This window comes from Embiotoca jacksoni, unplaced genomic scaffold, assembly GCF_022577435.1.
Source record: "Embiotoca jacksoni isolate LCO1_2020_lvr unplaced genomic scaffold, fEmbJac1.0.p SCAF_16, whole genome shotgun sequence".
NCBI lineage: Eukaryota > Metazoa > Chordata > Actinopteri > Embiotocidae > Embiotoca > Embiotoca jacksoni.
Window position 1 is genome coordinate 6,494,667 of NW_027185296.1, and position 22,764 is coordinate 6,517,430.

At 42.7% G+C, this 22,764-nt stretch overlaps 1 protein-coding gene across 1 annotated transcript in view; it reads left to right on the top strand.

Moving 5' to 3' along the window:
* Positions 1–22,764, top strand: part of insrb (insulin receptor b) — an 83,593-nt gene continuing 60,829 nt past the window's right edge. The window contains exon 1 of the mRNA XM_069150532.1: positions 1–1,504. Coding sequence (XP_069006633.1) covers positions 1,411–1,504 — 94 coding nt within the window. The 5' untranslated portion in view covers positions 1–1,410. The remainder of the gene's footprint in view (positions 1,505–22,764) is intronic.

A 22,764-nucleotide genomic window follows, 5' to 3' on the forward strand; every position in this document is an offset into this window, starting at 1 on the left:
CTTGTTTACTGGTGGAGAGACTCGCAGAAAGAGAGACGGAAAGAGGGGAACCTGAAGGGAGAGCGACCGCTAAACGGAACGGGAATCCAAGTTTTTTTTTTTTTTTTTCACAACTTGACCCGTCTTTTTTTGTTGTTTTTGTTAAAGTCTTTTTTCTTGTTTGTTTACCTCGTCCTTTTTGGACTATCGGAGACGGGATACTCACTTTACGCGCGCGCGCGCGTGTGTGTGTGTGTGTATGTGTGTGTGTGTTGTTTTTTTTTTTTTTTTAATTTTTAACTCCACCGACACTGAAACCTCGTTTGTTTTGGATTAGCTGGCTAACGTTAGCTGTGTTTTTTTTGTTGGTTTTTTTTTTTTTTTCCTCCTCCTCCCCAGCAGCTAATCTGAGAGCAGAGACGAGCGGCGTGGTGGGAGAGTTTCCTCACTTCGCAGCAACGTGCAGGTGAAATACGGACATTTTTTTTTTTTTTCTTCTTCTTCTTCCCCCCGTCGTTTTCCCCCCTCCTCGCGGGTGAATGGGGAAAGGAGTAGCGTTTGCCTCCCAAGTTTTCCCGATTTCTTTCTCTGCGTTTTTTTTTCCTCTCCCCCTTTTATGAGTGTTCATTCGTGCGCGGCGCGGCGGTCAGCAGCGGGGGTGAAGGAGTTCAGAGGAAGGTCGTTGTGGGGAAAGCTGCTTGGGGTTTTTTTTTTTTTTTTTTTTTTTTTCCTGCACGTAGCGGCTCCGAGGAGCTTCCTTCCTGGGATGTGCTCGTGAGAAGATACGAGGAAAACAGGGGGTGGTGGTGGTGGTGGTGGGGGATATAAAGACTTTCTGAGGACGGAGCTGCCAACTCCTGCCGTGTCTCCCAACTTCAGCCCGTGTCTGCAGGAGGACTCGCCGTGTTTCTAAACGCGGTGCAGAAGAAACAGTTTGTTTTCGAAGTGGCTCTTTCTTCACTGACTGCAGCGGTGCGCTACAGAGAAATGAGCCCGGGGCCAGCGCACCTTCTTCGGGGACCTCCCAAATAGCTTCCTGCGTGCGTTACCATTATTATTATTATTATTATTATTATTATTATTATTGTTATTGTTATTATTATTTTCCTCTTAATTCAGCGAAGCACCAAAACCAAACAGATGAACGTGGACTGTCGCCTTCATTTATGGAAAAATGAAGATTTTTACTCGCACATGTGTTGCCAGAACCCAAGATCACGTTATTTAATGGCCTGCATCTTCCCCACACACATCACAAACTTATCTGGGGGGAGATAATCATCCGCTTCTTACCCCCCGCCCCCTCCAGCCCCCGGTTTACAGGGGGGGCAACCTTCAATCAGTTATTGGACCTTAAGTTGTTTACTCTCGAATTAACATTTCATTTTGGAGAACCTTCAAGAGGAGAGCACAACTTATCCTGCCGTCAAAATGAGGCGGCTGACGCTGAAGATGCGAGCACAAATGGTGTTTTTTATCATCTGCACCTGCATTATATGCCAGTGTGGACTAATCAACGGAGAAAGTAAGTATTGCTTTTTGAATCAACGCATGTTTGTCAACCAAGTTACTTTTTTATTTTTTTTATTTATAACTGCTCTAAATGCCACCTAACATACTGCATATACTGATTCACGTTTATCGTGATGTCAAATTTGCGTTACAGCCTTATAAATCGCCTAAAGTATAAATATTTCTCGTGAATATGTTTCCGACTTCAACGGGGTAATAAATAAGACACATTTTAGGTCGTTTTGTTTTGACACCGAAACGCTTGAAGTCCCGAAGAATATTATGGGGAAAGAGGAAGAAGCGGGATTATGTTATTGTTTTTATTTTTATTTTTGGCGCATGCTCAGACTCTTGCGCGGCTCCAATTAAGGGGCTCGTAATTTCCGTTGTTGCGTATGCGTGGCCGCGCGCTAATAATTGATATTCCTCCGTAAAGTTATTGAGGAATATGCCCGCCCTCTCGCGCTGCCTCTTAAAGGTACATCTTTTTGTGAGCGGCCTGTGCTGGATGCGTCAGCCCCAGGGCCAGATTAGTCGCTGTAACTGGACGAGGGTGGTCTGCTGCAGCGAGTCTAAACTGGGAGCAGCAGGATCGGCCCTGTGAGCGGAGCTAGGCCTCTCATGGCGACAGACTCGCACCAACAACAACAACAACAACAACAACACACACACACGTACACATGCGCGCGGCGCTGCTGCTGCAGCCTGAATGTAAACAAATTAGCCGCCGACGCTAAGACGTCTCTTCGTGTGGTGGATTAGCCTACATTGCGCTTTTGGCTCCAGATCGGAGCGAGGTGCGGGCGTCTTCCTCACCGGAGGATTGCCTGTTGTTCTGTCCCCGTTTGTGTTTTTAATCAATCAATTAGAGGCTTGATTGTAACAATATAACGGCGCGTTATCTTTTAAAGTCCCGTGATGCGTTTGCTGGAGACACTGAGAGGGCTGGAGGTAACGATCCCGCTCTAAACTGCCTCCTAATGACCTCGTCTTAATAACGATATCAGTGGACCAGGGAGTTGTGTTTATCAGATGGTGCGTTTACTGCAGGCTGCTGTTGGGATATTGTTCAGGATGGCCTGCTTTCAATCGGCGGAATAATGTCAACGAACAGTCAGACACATCTCTATGGGCTGATGTACGAAATTTCAGATTGACCACCTACGTCATAGGCAGCAAAATTGACTTAATTTTGTATTAAATGTTTTACCCTATTATAATTCAATTTTCAACTTGATACAGGGATGCTTGATATTGGATTTTCCAACGGTTTTGCCCCCAATGCAGCTACTGATATATGCACATATTCTCTTTATTCATTTGTGTTGTTAAAGGAATGTAACGTTGCTCCTCCTCACACTGACACACTCATTGCAAATAACACATTTGCTATCCATATGGGACACTTTGACTCTGCTGTTTCTGTCTGTCTGCCCCCCTTCCCCCCTCCTCCATGTGATTGCCGTTCACACTCACATAAGTCAAAAGCACCCATATTACTTTAGGTAGATAATACCATGTTGTGTTGTGTTGTCTCAGTTTAAATGGACGAATGTCTCTATGTAAAACAAATTCATTGTACAAACAGAATGACGGGAACTCTGTTTTTTTCAGCGGTCTAACCTTTGGTCCACACTTCTCCCTGTGAGACTTATGTTCAGTGTTTTAGATGGTGTGTTGCACAAGCTTATAACGTCTTTCTGTACATGAACAGGTACACCAGTTTAAAATGTGGGAACAAATCACCTTAAAGAAACCATTCATAAAGTGGCGCTTGCTGTTTCTTGTCTTGAATTTAGTAATGACGGTAATTGGTTGTATTACTTAAAAATGTCTCCCAGTGGCCAGGTTCAAAGGAAATAATCTGACTACTCTACACAGGTCATGTATGCAGACAGAACAGAGGCCCCTGAAAGGGAGTCTTATGAGACTGGGCTGCTGGTACCCCTCCTTCCTTTCCTTTTTTCTGTCTCTCAGGGAGTGGGGTACATGTCATTGGCTGCTTCTGGTTCCTCAGTACTCTGGGAAGTGACCATATTTGGAACTTTTGAGATGTTTACGCCAAAGGGGGGGTGGGGTGTAACAACCAAAATACTTAGACTGTTTCATTCTGAATCCACATGCTGCCTGACGTCTCCGTCTCAGCCTCAGCCATGGGAAACGGAGAGGGAGTATTGATATAAAACTGCCGTGGCTGTGATCCGCTGACTGCACTCCACAAAATATAATGACTTCAATTGGACTGTTTGTTATCAGCAAAATGTTTTCTGAAGTAACCGCTGAGCTGTCTCCTGGTCGAACTCGTGAAAAACAGGTTGTGCAACTTGGGAGCCTTTCTCCTCTCAGGCTTGTAAGCGCAGCTCGGTTGGTAGCGTGCATGTGTGTATGCATGCGTTATTACGTATGCTTTCTGCAGTATATATGCTCCTTTAAGCAGCGCTGTCACACAGATCGCCTCATGAATCTCCCTCTCTGACCATCTGAATCCAACGTCCACAGCATTTGTTCAGGAGGAGCAGTCGAATAGTCACTCTGCCTGCTCTGCTGATGGAGAAACATGTGGAGTTATAAAATCAAGGCGAGAAGAGTTGCCCTCCATTTGTGTGAGTTTGTCTGTATCCCATTTGGATACTCAGGCACTCTTCACTGAAGTGCACATTGGCATTTTCTGACAATGCTGTGCATGTTGTGGAATGTCTTTGAAGTGGCCCACCATGTAGGTGCCTGTGTGTGTGTGTGTGTGTGTGTGTGTGTGTGCGTGTGTGTGTGTGTGTGTGTATATATATATATATATCGGTATGCTCCCCAGTAACTCTGTGCTGTCTGCAGGATCTCAACTCTCAGCTCCTGACCTGCCCACTTCCGGGCAATGTATGTTTTCTATATATCTATGTGTGTGTGTGTTTCGGTGAGAGACTGTGTGTGTCCAGAGGAGGTGGCCATGCATGAGAACAGTGTGTACTCGAGCGGCAGGCTCACGAGTGGGCTGCCTGTTAGCACTAGCCCCTGAGCCCTGAGTGGCCCCTTGACCCACCACACATCCAATTCATCAAACAGACAAATTGCATTAGGAGGTGGTCCTGATACATGAAAACAATGAATGAGGTGGAGGTGAAGAATGACACCGTGTAAAGCAGAGTGAGCATCCTCTGCTGAACCATTACTTAATTTCAAGACACGTCGAAGGGAATTATATTCTGTCTGTGTGATGGTTGGCAAACAACAGAGCTGCAATGATTCATGATGGACAGAAAATTAACCGCCAACTATTTTGATAATCGTTCTGAGTCATTTTTTAACTAAAAAAATGTATTCCAGCTTTTAAATGTGAATATTTTCTGTTTCCTTCAGTCCTTCCTGATATAAACACAATATATTTTGGTTGTGGACTGTTGGTTAGGACAAAAAAATACATTTTAGGCTCAATATTTCTCACCAGTTCCTGATATTTTACAGAACCAACAGCTAATTAGTTATTGGAAAATATAATCAACAGATAAATCTTTAATGAAAATAATTATTTGCAGCCATAGTGAACAGAAAAGAAGTAATCAGTCATTTTCGAAAAGATTATTTTATCTATTTATTTGAAAAATCAGATAACAGACTGAAAACAGAAGCACTGTTTGCAAATTAACATTTTTAAAATGTCTGTATTCTGATATGACTATTGTTTTCACACTCAATTGATTGTTTGTGCCAAAATTCAGGAAAATTAGAAAATGCCCATCTTTGTTTCCCAAAGACTAAGGTGATGTCTTCAAACGGTTTTGTCAGATCGACTATAAAATCACAAAGATAATAATTTTACGCTAAAGGAAAGAACATCCTCACATCTGAAAAACTCTCACAAAGGTGTAAAATATAATGAAATCTGTATAATATTGGTTTGACTGTTAATAACCATTGCAGTGTTTGAAACATTCAGAATGGGTTCTGGGTGATTTTCTACTGTAGCGTCGTTGTTCTTCTCTGTTTGCTTCATTATTCGTTTTTTTTAATTTGTTTTTATCTGCTCTTCTCGTGCTTTGCCTTCAGCACACTCTGTACTGTATTTTTAATCGGCTACACGCAGAATCATCTTTAACAATGCAGCCCTACAGCTGATTGCAAATTGCCATTGTATATTTGGGTAGTCCGTGTTCACACAGGCATCAGACAATGGGGGTCATGAACTGAGGCTCCAGCAGCTGTGTATTGCGTTGTGTGTGTGTTGGCCAGGAAGGCAATATGTACTGCAAGAGGAAATTAACTGTTGGGGTGCCTTCCCTAAGTGCTTCCTCCACTGCTCTTATCTTTCCAAGTATCCCATTCAACCTCTCCTTAACTTGCCAAATGTTGTTTTTTTTCCGTCTTGTTTGTGCTTGTGTGTATGTGCGTCTGTTCCAGGCAGTCTTTTTCAACAGCAGTAAAGTCGTGGATAAAAAAAAAAAAAACACAACCTGACCCGTTGACTCGGGTCGGCCCGTTGACTCACAATTCACGGTTTGATCGGCCGACAAGCAAATTACTACATTTCTGTAGCGTGTTTGCTCGTCTGTTTCGCTTTGTCTGCTTTCAACAAACACTTCAGTGCTATGTTAACATTTTATAATAATGTGAAAAGGCTGAGGATTTTTAATATCCACCTATTCAATGGCAAAGATGATAATTATTAATGTTTTCAACTAACAGATATAAACCCAGTTAAAGGGGCAGGAGGGAAGTGCTCCCTCAGAAGGGTTTTGACACCAGCATGCTTACCAACTCACACACATTGTTAGACTCTCTTGAAGATTTGAAGTCTAGTTTTGAGGCATAACATGTCAGTTAGGGAGTTACTGATAACTTTAAACCGGTTATTTCCCACATTTCCTCTTACTTGATTTTTTTTTTTTTTAGTCTATAAACAAGTTTATACCAGTGACGAGCATATGTTTTGTTGAAGGTTAAACTGTGCAAATAACTTGGTTATTACCAGTGGTGGTAGAAGTATTCAGATGCTTTACCAAAGGAAACATTTCATTATAACAGAGTCAGAAATACTCCATTACAAGTACAAATCCTGCATAAATAATCCTACTTAAGTAATGGCAACAAACTATATTTAAAATATTAAAGTAAAAGTCTTGGTTTGGTCCCTCCGACTGGTATATTATTATATGTGACATAAAATTTGTGTGTGAGCAGCATGTTACTGTTGTAACTGCTGCTGGTGGAGCTAGTTTGAACTACTTTGTATCCCAACTGGGACAGCAGATAAGTGTGAGGGGTCGTCAGATGATTACCTGGAGAGGAAAGTGCTGATCCACAAATCTGTTTTCAGTTTGTGGAGTTTTTATCTAAACTAGATTTTTGGTAAGATATCGGATCTTTTCAAGATTTATTAAAATGAAACCATGTGAGAAGTTCAGAGGAAAAAAAAAAAAAATTCACTCTTGGGTGGAGCTGTTAATAACTTATAGACATCTGAAATGTGACCCCGACTACACTGCTGTTTGTAATATAGCAGCAGACAAACAGGTTGGAAATTACATTTAGTGGAGTAGAAAGTACAATATTTTCCTCTGAGTGGAAGAATGAAATAGTATCAACTGAAAATACTAAAATAAAACTATTTTTTAAAATTGTACTTGAATATAGTACTTGAGTTAAGGTACTCATTGATTGTGAATGTATATTAAACTTAAAGATAATTTATGCACATCAGTGTCAACTTTAAACAAAGAATATGAAGCCACTTAAAAGATGCAACAAACTCCATACGACAGAAACTTTACATTGTGTACTCTGACCTCAGCTCTAGTTTTCCTATCAGACATCTGGAAGATGAAGAGGAAACACTCACAATTATAAAACACAAATGATTTGTCTCTCGATTGACAAGCCGTCCTGAGACCGCTGTGAGCAGATGAGTTCCTCCTGTGCAACACAATGTGATTTCAGTCTGAAATATATGCGTCAGTTTAGTGAAGAGTTAGAGCTGTTGTTTTTAAACACAGGGCTGAGCTGATGCCCTCCTCTCCAGCTCCCATTCCTAGATAGAGCACTGTGACTGTTTATGTAAACCTCTGCTCACTGCACAGAAATGTGGTCCAGTTGGGAGGGGAAGGATGGGGTGCGGGAAACACACACACACACTGACTAACACACTGACTAACACACAGACAGGGCCGTTACGCCATGCTGCAACAATCTGATTTGATAGTCCTTGTTGCTGTTTGAATCTGCCCTATTTTAACCGTTGGTGACTTCACACTGTAAAATCCACGTTGAGCCGGCCCTGTAATGCCGGGATCAACACGGGGATCTTTTGGGGGTATTTTGCAGGCCGGACCAGAAACGGTCTGAGGTCACGGCTGTTGTCATTTCCCAGCAAAAAAAAAAAAAATGCAGCTTTCTGCAAAGATGCTGTCCAAAACTGATCAAGTTAAAATGTCCATCTTGGTCTTGTGAAAAATTTTACTTTTCCAAAATATCTACACATACTCTATGTAGTTATGCAATCCAGGATGAAAACATATACACATCTAGAATGACTCTGTACTGTTGCTGCTGGAAAGATGTGCCAGAGGACTGAGCAACTCTACAGGGCGTGTGGTAGATGAATCTAGAGTCTTTGTAAGTCATTGGTGAAGACGGTGCTTTGAAAACACCGCTTGAGTTTTTTTTAACAGCTCTTTAGAATACATTATATAGGATGAAGTAATAAAATATACTCTACGCTGATGTAGATAATAAAGTTCAAATGAAATGTGTCAGCTGTGCCATGAAGACTTGGTGATTTATATTTAATTTCATAACTCTCTTGTAGTAATTACACGGTTTGAACACTAATTACCATTAAAATTATGATTATTCTGCCTTTCAGCCAAATATATGCTGTTAATTAATTGAATTTCATAAAAATAGACCTTTCTTTCTATTTTCTTTCAACACGGGCTTCACCAGTGTTGCGAAAACTCAGGGGATGTCTGCATTTTTTGCATAGCACTGTATGAGCGCAACGATAGATGCTCTCTTTGTATCTGTATCGTGTGTCTGAGTGTGTGAGGGCACTGGGTGCACGGGTGCATGTGTGTTTGTTGGGCTCAAGAGGCTGTCTTAACTGAACCTGCTGGGTGAAATTTATTTTGAGGATTGTCATATGACTGAGAGGTGGACCTTTGACACACTGCCCAGTGAGCCCGTTAGCAGTTAATTACAACCACACACACACACACACACACACACACACACGCATGCATGCACACATACACAGGGGGACAATATTGATCACTGAACTAAAGAATGGACCGATTCAAGCTGTAAAATAAGGGAATATTGGCTACAGATGATGAATACGTCATGTAGAAATCAATCAGGGACATTAGCTGTTTGAACAGTAAATAATTCACACATTATGTTTTTATAATTTCAAGCAACTGTCACACAGTTTCAGCCAGGCCACGCTTTTTTATTAACAGCTTGTAGGTTTGTTAAATCTGGTCAAATTAGAGAAATTAATAAATGTACTAATCAGCAGACATTTCTACATAAAGCAATTCAATGAATGAGCCTAGCTTCACATAGCAATGCATAATGGGCACCTGGAAAATTTAGTGTGAAAGTCAGGAAAAATGCATGAAACACAGGGAGAGAAATGGCCCTGTATAAAAATGTAGCATATATAGTTTAATGTATTACATGTTTTTTTATGCAGCTAAATGTGACAGGTGAAATATGAATGCACCATAGCAAATCCCCCCCCTCCCACACACACACACGCCGGCCCCCCCTCCTGTGGCCGTGCCTTGCCACTCCTGGCTGTATTTCTTACCCTGAAGCTCCGTCTCTACTCTCTTTCGCCCTCCCACCTTCATTGGCTTCTACGTTCAGCGGTAAGAGGGTTCACTGTCATCCACTGATTTGTTTTTCTTTTACACTGCAGATGCGCACAGCCTGCGGACCTGCCTTCCACTAACACACACACACAAACACACACACGCACAAACACACACACCCACCTGCTAATCCCGCTCTATGGTGTGGGAAAGCCTCCTCTTTCAAACCTCTTAAAGGTGTGAACACCATCCATCTGACACCTCTCTCCCTCCACGTTTTTGTTTTCTCTCTTCTCATTAAGCCTGCTTGCTCCAGCTGGGCCTAAATGATGCTCAACATGTACACCTGCACATCGTGAACAACAGCACCCAGTCACATGGCCCTCTCTGATTATGTTGTATTTGCTGCGCTGTGTGTCTGTATGTGTTTGTGCATCTTTTTATGAGCACTCATGCTTGTACATGTAATGCGTTCAGCGACTGTGTGTGTTTGTGGGGTGTGTGTGTGTGTGTGTGTGTGTGTGTGTTGGGGGGGGGGGGGGGGGGGGGGGGAGGGGGGGGGCTCTGTTTTTGTCCTGATGAACTAGAATGAGATAGGTTACTATGGTGACAGCACTGGCTGTGCTGGCAGTTGGCTTCAGCGCTCCCCCACCTCCCCTGTCTAAAGACACTTCTAGCCTCACTGCACTTAACGCATTTCTCTATTTTAGTGTGTGATGAATAATCAGTTTTGTCTTAAAGACTGCCTCCTGTGAGAATCCACTTCTTAACCTTGTCCACGTGGTGTGTTTTTTTTTTTTTTTTTTTAATATGCTACACGACACAATGAGCAAAATAAGCAGTAAACACCACCGATTCAGACAGCCAGGGTTTCATACATCACACACCTAACGAACCAACCACGTCAACTTGCATGGTAGAGCTTTTTATATCATCAAACTGTCAGTTGGAGCTGCAGGTGAATGGCGGAGGGGTGAGTGGAAGCAGGAACTACTAACATATAGATCCACATGAACTGAATTAAGGCAATGGTTTTATGTAAGCCACTTTAAGGCATTAGGGTGTTTTTTTATTTTTAGAAAATAAAATGGATAAATAAAATGTATTTTAATGTTTATAAAATAAATATATAATTTTGATGGACAGATGAGTATGTAGGGGTTTAATCAATGCCCGGAGGCGATCTTTAATGTTGTCTATTGAGCTGCTGTTGATTGATTTTATTGAATGTTGCTACTTGCAATACAAATGTGTCTTGATTGTCCCTTGTTCGACCCCAGATAGGTGTCCTCTATAAACAAACCCTAATCTGTCGTGATTGTTTTCCTATGTAATAAAAATCAGCCTTAACACCTGTAATCAAGTCAAGACCTCTCGCCATTCAGCCTGCAGTTAGTGGGAGTAACCCACCAACAGTCTGTCAATAACTGGTGAGAGGCAGAGTCCAGCTCCACTGTACTGCTCGAATCTCTCTACACTAACTGCAGTAACTGAAGTGATTTTATTGATTCACATACTTGTGACCTGTGGTTTACTCATCAATTTTGCATGATCAGTGCTTACTAATCACAGACACCCACGGTCGTCCTGCTCGAGACTGCAGCCTTCCTCACATCCTCCAACAACTTATAGCACACACACACACACACACACACACACACACACACACTCATCACTGCATCCTCACCAGCAGATAGAAGGAGATGGAAACCACCTGCCCCACCTACAGAAGGGGTACAAAGCTCCCTCCTTCTCAGACCTACTGTAGTTTCAGTCCACCTCTGCACCACTTCATTCACTGCAGCCATAAAACCAGAGTGAGTCTGGCCATGCCTCACAAAACCACTAGCCAGGCAGTAAATGTAATCTTTTCATTACAGAACACATGCTTGTATTATTTTATTAGGGCTTTTTTTTTTTTTTAAATTAACTGTTAACTGGTATGTTTCTGCATTTCAGCTGTGAAGACAAATTTGATCTGCTGACCAGCAACCTTTCGTTAATCCTTGGCAGTCACACATGTAATAATAAAGCCACTAAGCCCAGTACACACCAGTGGCTGAGGGCAGCTTTTGTCAAACATGGAAAAAAAAGTTAGAGCTAATAACTTGAGCTCACTCAGATTTGCACCAGATCAATCAACCAGCTATGAGGAGTGTATAGATGATTACATGACTCATTGCTGCTCACAATTGCACGATACTTAAAACTATATGCATTTTAGATATAAAATGATTTATAACTCTGCATCTGTATTTCCAGTTTTGAAAATCATTAGCAATAACCAACATGCAGGGCTGTTAAAAATCATTCTTGGACAAGAAAATGAGAAACTCTCTGAACTACAAGGCATGTGAAATCAATTTCAGGTTAGAACAACACTGAACAAAACAATCAGCATGACTGTACAAAATTCTGCATTTGATTTAACACTGACTAACTATCATATTGTTGGTCACTAAAATAGTTCTAAAATAGGAACAATATTTAATATACTGAGAAAGTTTTATGAATAAATGTACTGGTGTGATATCCATCCATCTGCTGTGTGTGTGTGTGTGTGTGTGTGTGTGTGTGTGTGTGTGTGTGTGTGTGTGTGTGTGTGTGTGTGTGTGTGAGTGAGAGAGAGAGAAATAACAACAACAACATAGGGAGGGGTATTTGTCCATAGTCAAAACCCCAGGTCTGAGTGTTTATTGATCATGTTTGCAGTACACTGCTGCTTCATGTGCAGTCATATCAGATCAATAAGAAACTGGTGTTCAAAGGCGGAGGGTGGTGAAAACACATTTCTGCAGATTTATGGCACGATTGTGGTTTGGTGAATGGAAGGAGGCTCCAGGTCCAGGCCTGAGCAATGGAAAAGGTAGAGGGAGGGAGGGAGAGATATGGAAAGAAGGAAGCAGGGTGTGTGTGTGTGTGTGTGTGTGTGTGTGTGTGTGTGTGTGTGTGTGTGTGTGTGTGTGTGTGTGTGTGTGTGTGTGTGTGTGTGTGTGTGTCCTGCAGCAGCCAGTGAGGGCTGGTGGTCTAACAGTGCAGACAAACGGGCCATTAAACTGACCTGGCCCCTCTGCTCTCCATCCCTCCAGCCTCCGCTTCGCCTTCTTTTCCGTCTTAGTTTGTCAACTCCCCAAACATCAAATCCCTCTGTCTGTCTCGCTGTTTGCTCAAACTCTGCCTTCGTTTTCCTTTTCTTTCCTTCTTGCTTTCACATCTCCCCGGCTTGTTAACTTGTCTCCTCACTCCTCTCTATAGTCTGAGGCTCACATGCAGACACATTCATACGTACACAAACAAACAATCCGAGTTCAATTTCAAGGCAGTTAGATTCAAATGATTTCCTCCTTTCTGGGTGTTTTCTGTACTTGCATCAAGTGTTGGATTCAGCTGCTTGCTCGGAGTTGGCGGCCACGCAGCAATCCGGTCAAATCGATAGGATTTGCCATGCTCGGGATGAGCTCACTCATCCATTCCCCACACAGGGAATACCTCTAAACCGCAAAACTGTTAGAGCCGGATAGTAAAACTACAACATTTAGAAAAAGGCATGTTACCATGTGGAGACACAGCAAGGGCAGCAGTTTAACCACAATGACTGTACTTTTCTTTTCTTGCCCGAGTACGTCTAAACCTTCATTCTTTCTTAATGCCGAGTGGATAAATCACAAACTTCAGTCCTACATGAAGCCGGTTAAGATCCGAAATGTAGCGCCACAGCCACTTTTCAACCATAGAGGCGGGCAGATCTGGAAGAAGAAAGCTAGCCATACGGGATGGAAGGAGCAGATTTGGCAGAGCCATCAGGCAGGCGTAGCTCCTCCAGCCTCATGTGTAGCTCTGGTTATGTGGGTCGCAGCGTTGGTGGGGCCGGGCCCTGCAGCTGCTGCCGTGTGGCTGCAAGTCAAGCAGGGTAACCGAGCCCTGGCTGCCTCCCTCTTGGGCCGAGGCTCACCACACCAAGACGCTGCGCTGTGCTCCGCTAGCTAACGTGGGAAGATGAAAAGGAACATCAGATGTTTTTTGTATTACTCACTCTCTCTGTGTGTGTGTGTGTGTGTGTGTGTGTGTGTGTCTCTGTGTGTGTGTGTGTGTCTCTGTGTCTGTCTGTCTGTCTTGTACTGTATCTTCAGCAGAGTCCAGCCTGCAGTTGATTACCTGCTCCTGTTTCACGGTCCTCTGTCTGTCTACTCCAAAATGCTTCAACTATGTCAGGAATGCCCTCCTCCCTCCCCTCCCCCCTACAAACATGCTTTTTTATTTGTTTGGAGCACCACCTGGTTTTTGCTATTTTTGTGAGGCGTGGCCAGAATATTTTGGATTTTTGTTTTCCGGCTTGTGTATTACCAGCTGTCCAATTATTTTCTAGACACGCTGGTTGCAATTGTGTCATGGAAATAAAGGGAAAAGACTGAATGGATAAGTGCATTACAGTCATAGCAGGTATTATGTTATTATGCAGATACAGTTTGCATCAGTGGCCCTGTGTTTTAAATTCCTTGACAGTATTTCCTTCTCAACAGTCTGAATGGCACTAGGAGAAGGAGAAACGGAGAAAAGGCTGGGAATCAAGTGTGAAGTTAAAAGGCACTAGTTTATTCTGTTTGGGAATATATATATCCAGTTGATCAGGCCTATGATAAGTTATACATGCTGTCACGTGTTCATTGGAAATGGGTACTTTTATTGTGAAACCCCAGGAAAGGAATAAACTGTTCGATTGAATGAAGTTTATGGTGCACATGGCGTTAAAGAAGTTGTTGAAAATCTTGAAACGTTTGTTTTCTTCTGGAGTAACATGAAGAACTGGGCAGTAAGGAAAAAGCTCAAAGACACAGTCCAAAGACAAATAACTTTTGGGGGGAAGGGACAGTAGCCACAGATTATGGTACAAAACCAAACAATTACAACACCACCAGAATTAAATTAGTTTATAATTGACCCAAAGACACTGTTTTTAATTTTTTTTTTAAATTTACTATCAGTAAATACATGTCTCCTCTGAACACGCTAAATAGATGAAACAGTTTAATTTGATCCCTGTTCACTCGTGTCTCTTCAGTCTCCCGGCTGGTTTGAAGCTATTGTCACAATGCCACTCAAAGGCCAGAGGTGTCGGGCCCAGACGTCTCTTTTTAACGTTCTGGGTCTCCAGGGAAGCAAATTACAAGCGAAATATTGAAGTGCTCAGTCCTGCTCTATGAACAGTATTCTAGCGAACATTAGCATTCTGCTGTGACAACTGACGGAGGTACATTTGAACCCACAGCGTCCAGTTGTCTTCCCTTCGTATAATACCATAAAGAGCTATAAAGCGGGGATCTTTTTAAGGAAATAGCAGAGCAAGCAATTGTTTTTATTATTGTTGGTGTATCTAACTTCACAGCCACTCATCGGCATATCTTGGCAAATGGTTAGTTTGAAGTAGATAGAAGTGTGGAGAAAAGTCTCAACTTCTTTCGGTTCACTGTTGCTGTCTTATGCAGCATGCAGGATTATTTTCTTCTTTGAGAAAGGAGCGTGTTGATGAGAGCCTGCTCCGGATGACATGTTACCGGTTTCATGAATAAATGAAGGTTAGCCGTCCTCCAGATTGCAGAATAAAATGTGTCTGAATTGTTTGGCAGGCTGAAACCTTTCCTTTAACCTTGTGTTCCTGGTTTTTTTTAGTACAAAGGGAGCTACTGAGCAGACCTTGGAGTCTCAGTCATGTCCAGCTGATGTGTGAGACATGTTTCACTGTCAGACTCCACATGTCTGCATCGTGGATATTTGGTGTTGATGGTTGGTAGAGACATACACTCGAGGGACCAGTTCCTATCAGGTACCCTGTCATTCTGAGAGGATGTCAAACAGGGGAGTCCATTCGGTTTCATCTGCTTGCTTCTCCTCCCCTCTGCTTCTACACCTGTCTTTCACCTCCTCCTCCCTCCCGGCAGCAGGAGGGACTGTGAAACTAGAATATAAGGAGTCATTGTTTTTAAAAACAAGTGACAGTGATAGCACCTCACCCCCACCCCCTCCCCGCTCACTTCTTTTTCTCTTGTTTATATATATATATATATATATATATATATATATATATATATATATATATATATATATATATATATATATATATATATATATATATATATATATAAACACACACACACATATATATCTATTACCTGATCTCCCTTTGTCTCCCTCTCTTTGCACCTCACCTTCCACTCTTCCTCTGCTCCCCTCCACCTCCCTCCCTCCCTCCCTGCCTGCCTCTCTCCTTTGCCAGTGCCGGAAGGTAAAGAGAAAGAGGCAGCCAAAGTCACCAGTGTGATCTGATTTAGGCCTCTCTCTTCTCTTGGCGAGCCATCTGACAGCACGGGGCCTGCATGTTGCTCTTTTCTACCCGCTTCAATCTGCCACAGCCTGGCCCTCTGCCACAGCTGTAACGGGACCCAGCGTTGTATATAAATAGGCTGGGCCAGCACCGTTTGCCATGCTCCTCAATGGGAAGCTGAGGCAATGGAGGAACAGGTGTTCCAACCCACACACTCCTTTTCTCTCGATTCGAGCACACACCTTTATCTGATGTCCTCAAATGTGGAAGTACAGGACAGTCACGATGCACGTGTTAGCTACGCTTGCTTGCTCTGTCACTTGGTCTGTCAACAGATTTTTTTTTTTTTTTTTTTTTTTAAATACATTTCCCTGTGTGTTTTAACTGGATGGCAATGAGCCTACAGAGCCCCCCTCTGTGTCTTTCCCTGGCTCACGCACTGTTATCCTGGTCGTCAGCTCTCTTTGTTTTGGAGGTACATGTTGGTACATGTTAATCAAAATGCCTCACATGCAGTTTCTCAGCCTCATTTTTCTCTGTAGAAGCCACAGCTTGGCAGTGGGCGCGCGGGGAGCTGGCTTTACTTCTCAGGACTTTCCACAGTTATATTAACAAACAAATGCATTTTTCCGCTGGCAGTCCACTTGGCACCGCAGACGCATATTCTCTCTCGCAGGGGTTTGTTCAGCAACTGAGCTGTTGACAAATCTATAATTGGCAGATCACCTCATCAGGGGGAACATGTGCCTAAGCTGACAGCGAGAGGAAACTTCTCACAGTCCAGAGTTAGCTGCCACCTGGTTTCATGCTAGACAGGTCTGGTTTCACGCTAAGCTAATGTGCGGCTGCCCTCTGCTTCAGTGAAAGGCAGAGGCAGGCCTATCCGCGGGCCACAGAGGGCTCCGCTCTCGCCTTCTAAGACCTGCCACCATGATACGCTCTCTCAGTGCCAGCCAGCTTCGGTTAGTCGATGCATATTAAATTCTCTGCAGGGAGCACAACTCTAAAAATAAGAGAAGAATCTGTCTGAAATTGTAGCTACGCTATAATGGAGGTTGCAGCTGTGGGTGCTCACCAACAGTGGAGATGGCAGTTTCTGTCACAGATAGCCGATACATTGGTCTGACCTCAGTTGCACCAGTCAAGTCATTTTTGAGCTGTAATAATGATGAGCTAATTCTGCTTCATATTTGACGAGGAGAGAAAGACCTGACACATGATGGCAGGGAGTAAAGTGACATTTAATACTGTGATTATATATAGTATATAGTAATATAGTAATATAGTAATATAGTATATAGTAACTATATAGTAACATAGTAATAGTGCAAATTAAATTTTTTTGATGACACTCATAACTACACAGCCAGCACTAATGATTTAAAGCCATTGTGACAGATATTTCTATGATCTAAGGAAAATGTGCAAGAGGAGCAGTAAAGGAGAGGAGGTGCGGAGTTGCTTTCATTTTCCTCTGAACGCGCTGCTATAAATTTCTGATCGAACCTAAATCGGAATATATTTTTCTCAGTTATATATATATATATATAGCCTCTTCACACTGTGGCTGGATTGCCCACAGCGTAACGATGGTCTGCGTGCCCGTGAACCAGCACATATCGCAACCGGATACCAGTGTTCATCTCCTATTTTTTTAATCTTATAATCAAAATCTGATCAGTTGCCAAGTCGAGGAAAAGTGCTGGAATTTTTTGAGAAGTTGTCAGTGCAGAGTAATTTTGACAGATTAGTTTCATATTACACACTCGCACATTATGGAAAGCAGAAGTGGATTATACACATGCTGGATCACTACACGGTGCTCACTGGCTGCACAGATGCAGCATTTACTCTGACTTTTTGACTCCATTTTTCTGTTAAAGGGTTGTTTGATCAATAAGATGATGCTATAATATCCTGGTTATTGTCTGTAAAAGCAACTGGACCACACAAGTTTTATTTTGGGGCCGAAAAATATATTGTTTCAGCATTCAAATCCACGCGATGGTCAAATTGCAAGCCATGCAAATTAATAAGCCAAATTAAAGCCTGACTTCTACTGGATTTTGGGGGCTAATGCCGATATTCGTAAGTAAAGAGGAAAAATAATGTATTCAGATATCTATATATCAACCGAAATGGGGTTACCAAACACTTGGGACAGAGATATGTTATATTTTAGAGTGTAGCTCCAGTGCACAAATAGAACAATATCTTTCTTACCCCCCAAGCATCTTTTTCTGCATTCTGCACATTAAAGAGAAGTTTTATATCAGACAACATACACGCAATATCATATCTGTGATAGGCCAATATCTGCTAATGAAATCCACCAACCAATAAATCGGTCGGGCTCCAAGAAACCATTTTACAACCTGATAGAAAGAGAAAACTATAACGATTCTCTTTTTCATGACTAGTAGTAGAGACAAACAGCCAGTCCCTAATCTTATAATTAAGCCCCATTTAATTACATTTTGGTCACTGGCTTCACATGCATCCTCTAATAGTTGTCCCCAGAGCAGTGTGAGGGTCCTATCCAGAGTTTCTAACATTTAAATGTTTGAATAAATATATAGATTTGGTGGTGGGAAAATCCTTGACATATAGAAATGATAATCTGGATCAAAACATATGGCACTCTTTGTTTTCTCTTTGATTTACAGATCTTAAAAACTGCATCTTTTTAGTTTTTAAATACCTTGGTCTCTAAATTTAGAAAAATACAAATCACAGTTTGTTCAGCCCTATCCCACACGGCATATTGTACTATTCTGTCATCTGTGTATGGACCCTCTGCAGTCCTGGTGATCTTTGAATGGTCCCATCAGCATCCATCAAATTAACATTAAAGGGTGTGTAAACAACATAAGCTGTTGTCTTCACTGCAACCGTTCGCATAATTTATTCAGTTCATGTCGCAGCATGAACGTGTAAAAACGACCTCGCAGCTCTTCAAGCAGCAGGCAGAGTGACAAATGTCTAGACTATCTTAATAATTGGTCAGGAAAAAAAAAAAAAAATCTGATTTCTCTGACAAATTTGTTCATCTCCTCTTGAAGATCTCACTCCAAATCCAAACTTTTTTCTCTGCTGTTTCTGTTTGTCTGACCCCCCCCCCCCCCCCCCCCCCCCCCCCCCCCCCACAGATACACTTCCCTCCCCATTCCTCCTCCTCGTCCTCCTCCTCCTCCTCTCATTCCTGCTGCCAAATTAAGTGTCAAACAGACAGGGAAGGCGGGTGCATGGCCCAAATTTCCCCTATAGAGGTCTTCAGGATGACAGTATGGTACAGTAAATTCCAGTCTGGGCTCTGTTGCCCCCCCCCCCCCCCCCCCTGCCAAAAAAACCCCAAAACAAAACAAAAAAACAAAACGAAACAAAAAAAACAGGGGCTCATTAGTGGCTGATTGGGTTGTTATTGTAATTAAGAGACCCTGTGCATCCAGTGAGAGCACCAAGCTGTCTGCTTATGGGTGGTCCTCAGTGGCAGGGTGGGCTATAGTGGGATCACTGTCATTGTCCACCAAACCTCCCACCTACACAATGTCCAACAGCTTTTTTTAAAAAATTTTATCTGCAGTTGTGTTTGTCAAATTGTAAATTAAAATATAGGTTCAAGTTATAGTTGTTATGCCTTTTGAAGCATTTTTAAATTTAATAATTCCTTACTTTAGATGTAACAAAAATAAAAATTGTGCAGCAGGTGTTTTCCTCTTTCCCTTTCATGTTTCTGTCTTTCATTTAGTCTCTGATTCCTTCTTCTTATAGCCAATCCTAGGCTTAATTTGAGGGTTTCTATATATTATAGGTGGACATTGCTTGTTGCTGTGTTTGTGGCCAGTAGGTATTGAGCTCTGCCCGCCTCCTCTGTCCTCCTCCCCCTGAGAGGCTGTGTGCATGTTGCTTGTCATGTAACAGTGGTCCATAGCGGCCCTCCATTCATGCATGTGATCACCAACCGTCCTGTAGGTCCCTTACTTCACCCTGCGTTCCTGCCTGGGCTCAGGTTACACTTTCACCGCTGCCCCTCCCGTCATCCCTCTGCCCCCCTTCACCCCGGGCTTCTTTCCACTTCTTTTTTGCCCGCAGACCCCTTCTTCCCTCCGAACCCCCCACCCCCCTTCGCTCACATTGCTTCTCGTGTGTGTGTGTGTGTGTGTGTGTGTGTGTGTGTGTGTGTGTGTGTGTGTGTGTGTGTGTGTGTGTGTGTGTGTGTGTGTGTGTGTGTGTGTGTGTGTGTGTGTGTGTCCCCGTCCTCCCCTCCTACCAAACCTGGGAGGATAGAGGGAGGAGATGGCTCATTATTTTAAAGACACAGTGGCTCTCACAACCAAAGACCCTGAGTGCTCTCCCTCCCTCTCCTCATCTCTTCCCCATCTACCCCCTGATTAACCCCCCCCCCCACCCCTCAACACACACACACACACACACACACACACACACACACACACACACACACACACCCTCCTTTTGTTCCTGTCAGTCGAAAACAAACCTCCATTTTGCAGCGGGAGCTCCCGGCAGCACCGTCTCCTGCTTCCACCTCATGGCCCACCAACATCTCTTTGTGTCAATAAAGCTTCTCTAACAGGAGAAATGAGGTCTTTCTCCTCGCCAACATGTATTGGTGAGGAGAAAGACCTCATTTCCACCAAAGGTATTTCTTACCTGCAGCGTAAAAGAAAAAATACATGCATGTGAAAAGGTCATGTTTGTGTCCCGTTGGTGTGCCTTGAAGATCATTGAGGGCAGGGGTGAGCTGCACCCTGGCCCTGCTGGTGTTGCGTAACCCAGTTTGTTATGTTGTCGTGTTTCACAATAGGTATCCGGTTGGTGCTGCAGGCTGACAGCACAGCAAGTGGGTGGCCTGTTTGATGTGTCCAGGAGATAAGGCAGGAGGGGCAGAGAGAGGTGTAAGGTTGCAGTTATCACTGGGAATAACACCAACTGCCAGCAGCAGAGGAACCAATGTGTTTTTGGTTTCTGATACAGTTTGTGTCTAATAAAGAGGGTGTGGCCAAAGCTCACCGGCTTGCTGTTGTTGCTTCAAACTGTTATCTGATGAGATGCTTAACAGCTGAAATGGATTTATTGACTTATTTCACAAGTTGTTTTTGGCTGCCGGTGAAACTGGCCGCTGGCGGAAGTGTGCAGAGTTGAGCGGTATCACGCTGTGTCCACACAAACATGGATACTTTTGATTAGGTACACAGCTTGTTCTTAACCTGCTGTACAACTTCTCACTTTGTCAACCTGACGGAGGCTGGAAGTCCACAGTGAATGATCAACACTAGATGTCTGAACTTTTAGACAATCAATGGTAGAGATGTTATGTTTTCTTAAAGTTTGTCAAAAATGGCCACCAAAGCATCAAGACGTGTGAATTTTTTTTTATTTTATTTTACGTATTCTATTTAAATCTTTTCCCTGTTAAAGGTTTTATGGGGAGGTTTTTATTATCTGGATCAAGTAAAGATAGTGGGTGTTGAATGCTGACTGAAGTAACAAAAACAAAATGTAGTGCCACTGTCGACATTAAAATGCTTAAGGTCGTGTGAAACACTGCTGCTTTAAATTTAAAATTTGTTTAGGATGCAATGTAGACAGTACTTTCTAAGGTAGGTTGTTCTGACTATTTCATATACATTTAACTTTTTACCTCTTGATAAAATCATATCTGAATAACTGACCATCCTTGTAAACACACAGTTGTAGTAAACAACGTGGTTTAATTTGGCACAGATGCAATTATACTCCACTAAAAGTTACATAACCAATTTGTGGACTTGGGTAGAGTTTCTACCTGGATTGTTGACATGTTTGTCTTGCTAACCATTAACGGAGCGGGATGTTAATAGGTAGCTTACACCTGGGAAATGGCGACAAAAAATGAAGCAACCTGCTGCAGTAAATCTGGACCTTTTTCTGTTTTGGGTTGCACGATTTAGGGTGTAGTTTAGTTTACTTTTCAAATGTGTGCACCACCACGGCAGATGATAGAGGGTAAAGGCATGAAAGACATACAGACACGGTAGCGTTTGTGTGTCAGAAGCATCGACTGAATGCAGCAGGGGACATGGAGACCAGGAGATCCCCCCTGTGTTTACTGGGGGTCGTTTTTTTTCCCTGCGAGCTCAAGACTCTTTTCAGTATGTCTTTGGCTCTAAGATGGTTACATTTACACACAACACACACTGACCAAAGTGCTGCAGAACATCAGACAGAATTTAAACAAACAAAATCAAAAGCAGTTCAAACTATATTAAACACCTAAAATATACATGAGCAAACATTAATATTGTAAAGACAAAATCAAAACTTGGAAAATGGCAGGAAGAATAAATGTTTTCAATCGAAATTTGATCAATTGTAGTGAAGGTGACGAGCTGTTCTGGAGGGAGAGGCTCTTCAACGCATTCAGCTGCCACTGACGATGTCCAGTCGGCCTCAAGAGCCAGTCTGGATGTAGAAGAGCTGCTGGTGCAGTGACCTCGTCGTTGAAAGCAGTTTGTGACGTCCCATTAAGACGCTGCATTAAATCCATCTTCACTCCCACGCCGAGTTATTGTCCATAACCACCTGTTTCAGGCCATAATGGCTGCTGTTACAGTATGCATAGTTACATCATGTGAACAAATGAGTGTTTTATGTCTCTCCATTTTCAGTGTTTAATGGTTATGCTCATGGATTGCAAACGGGCGTGGCAGCTCTGCAGAATTTGTGCACGCATTTATGCAAATACATTTAACGCCGTGTGAGGCAGTAAATCATACCTCTTCCACTTGAAACAGCCAGTCGCTTTGTTTTTGTTTTTGTTACGGTGGGGGGTAATATGGTAGAGAAAGGTCCCACCTCTGTGATCATTCCTGACATTTTTGCTGAAGACAGTTCAAAGAAGGAGAAAGTTGGAAGGAAAATAATAGTGTTGAAGAATCTGGGATGCGTTTCAGAGGTGTTTTCTTACTTGTTGATTTATTGATCGCAGACCATTTTACTTTTACAAACCGTTTCAGTAAGTGTGCTCGGTGGTTACCTGTCAGAGACTCTCTGTTGCCTGACAGCTGTTGTTTTGATGCAGTGCTTTGCCATCGCACCGTGTCTGAACCATATTGTTGCTCCGTGTCCTCTATTCTCAACTAGAGGTTTAGC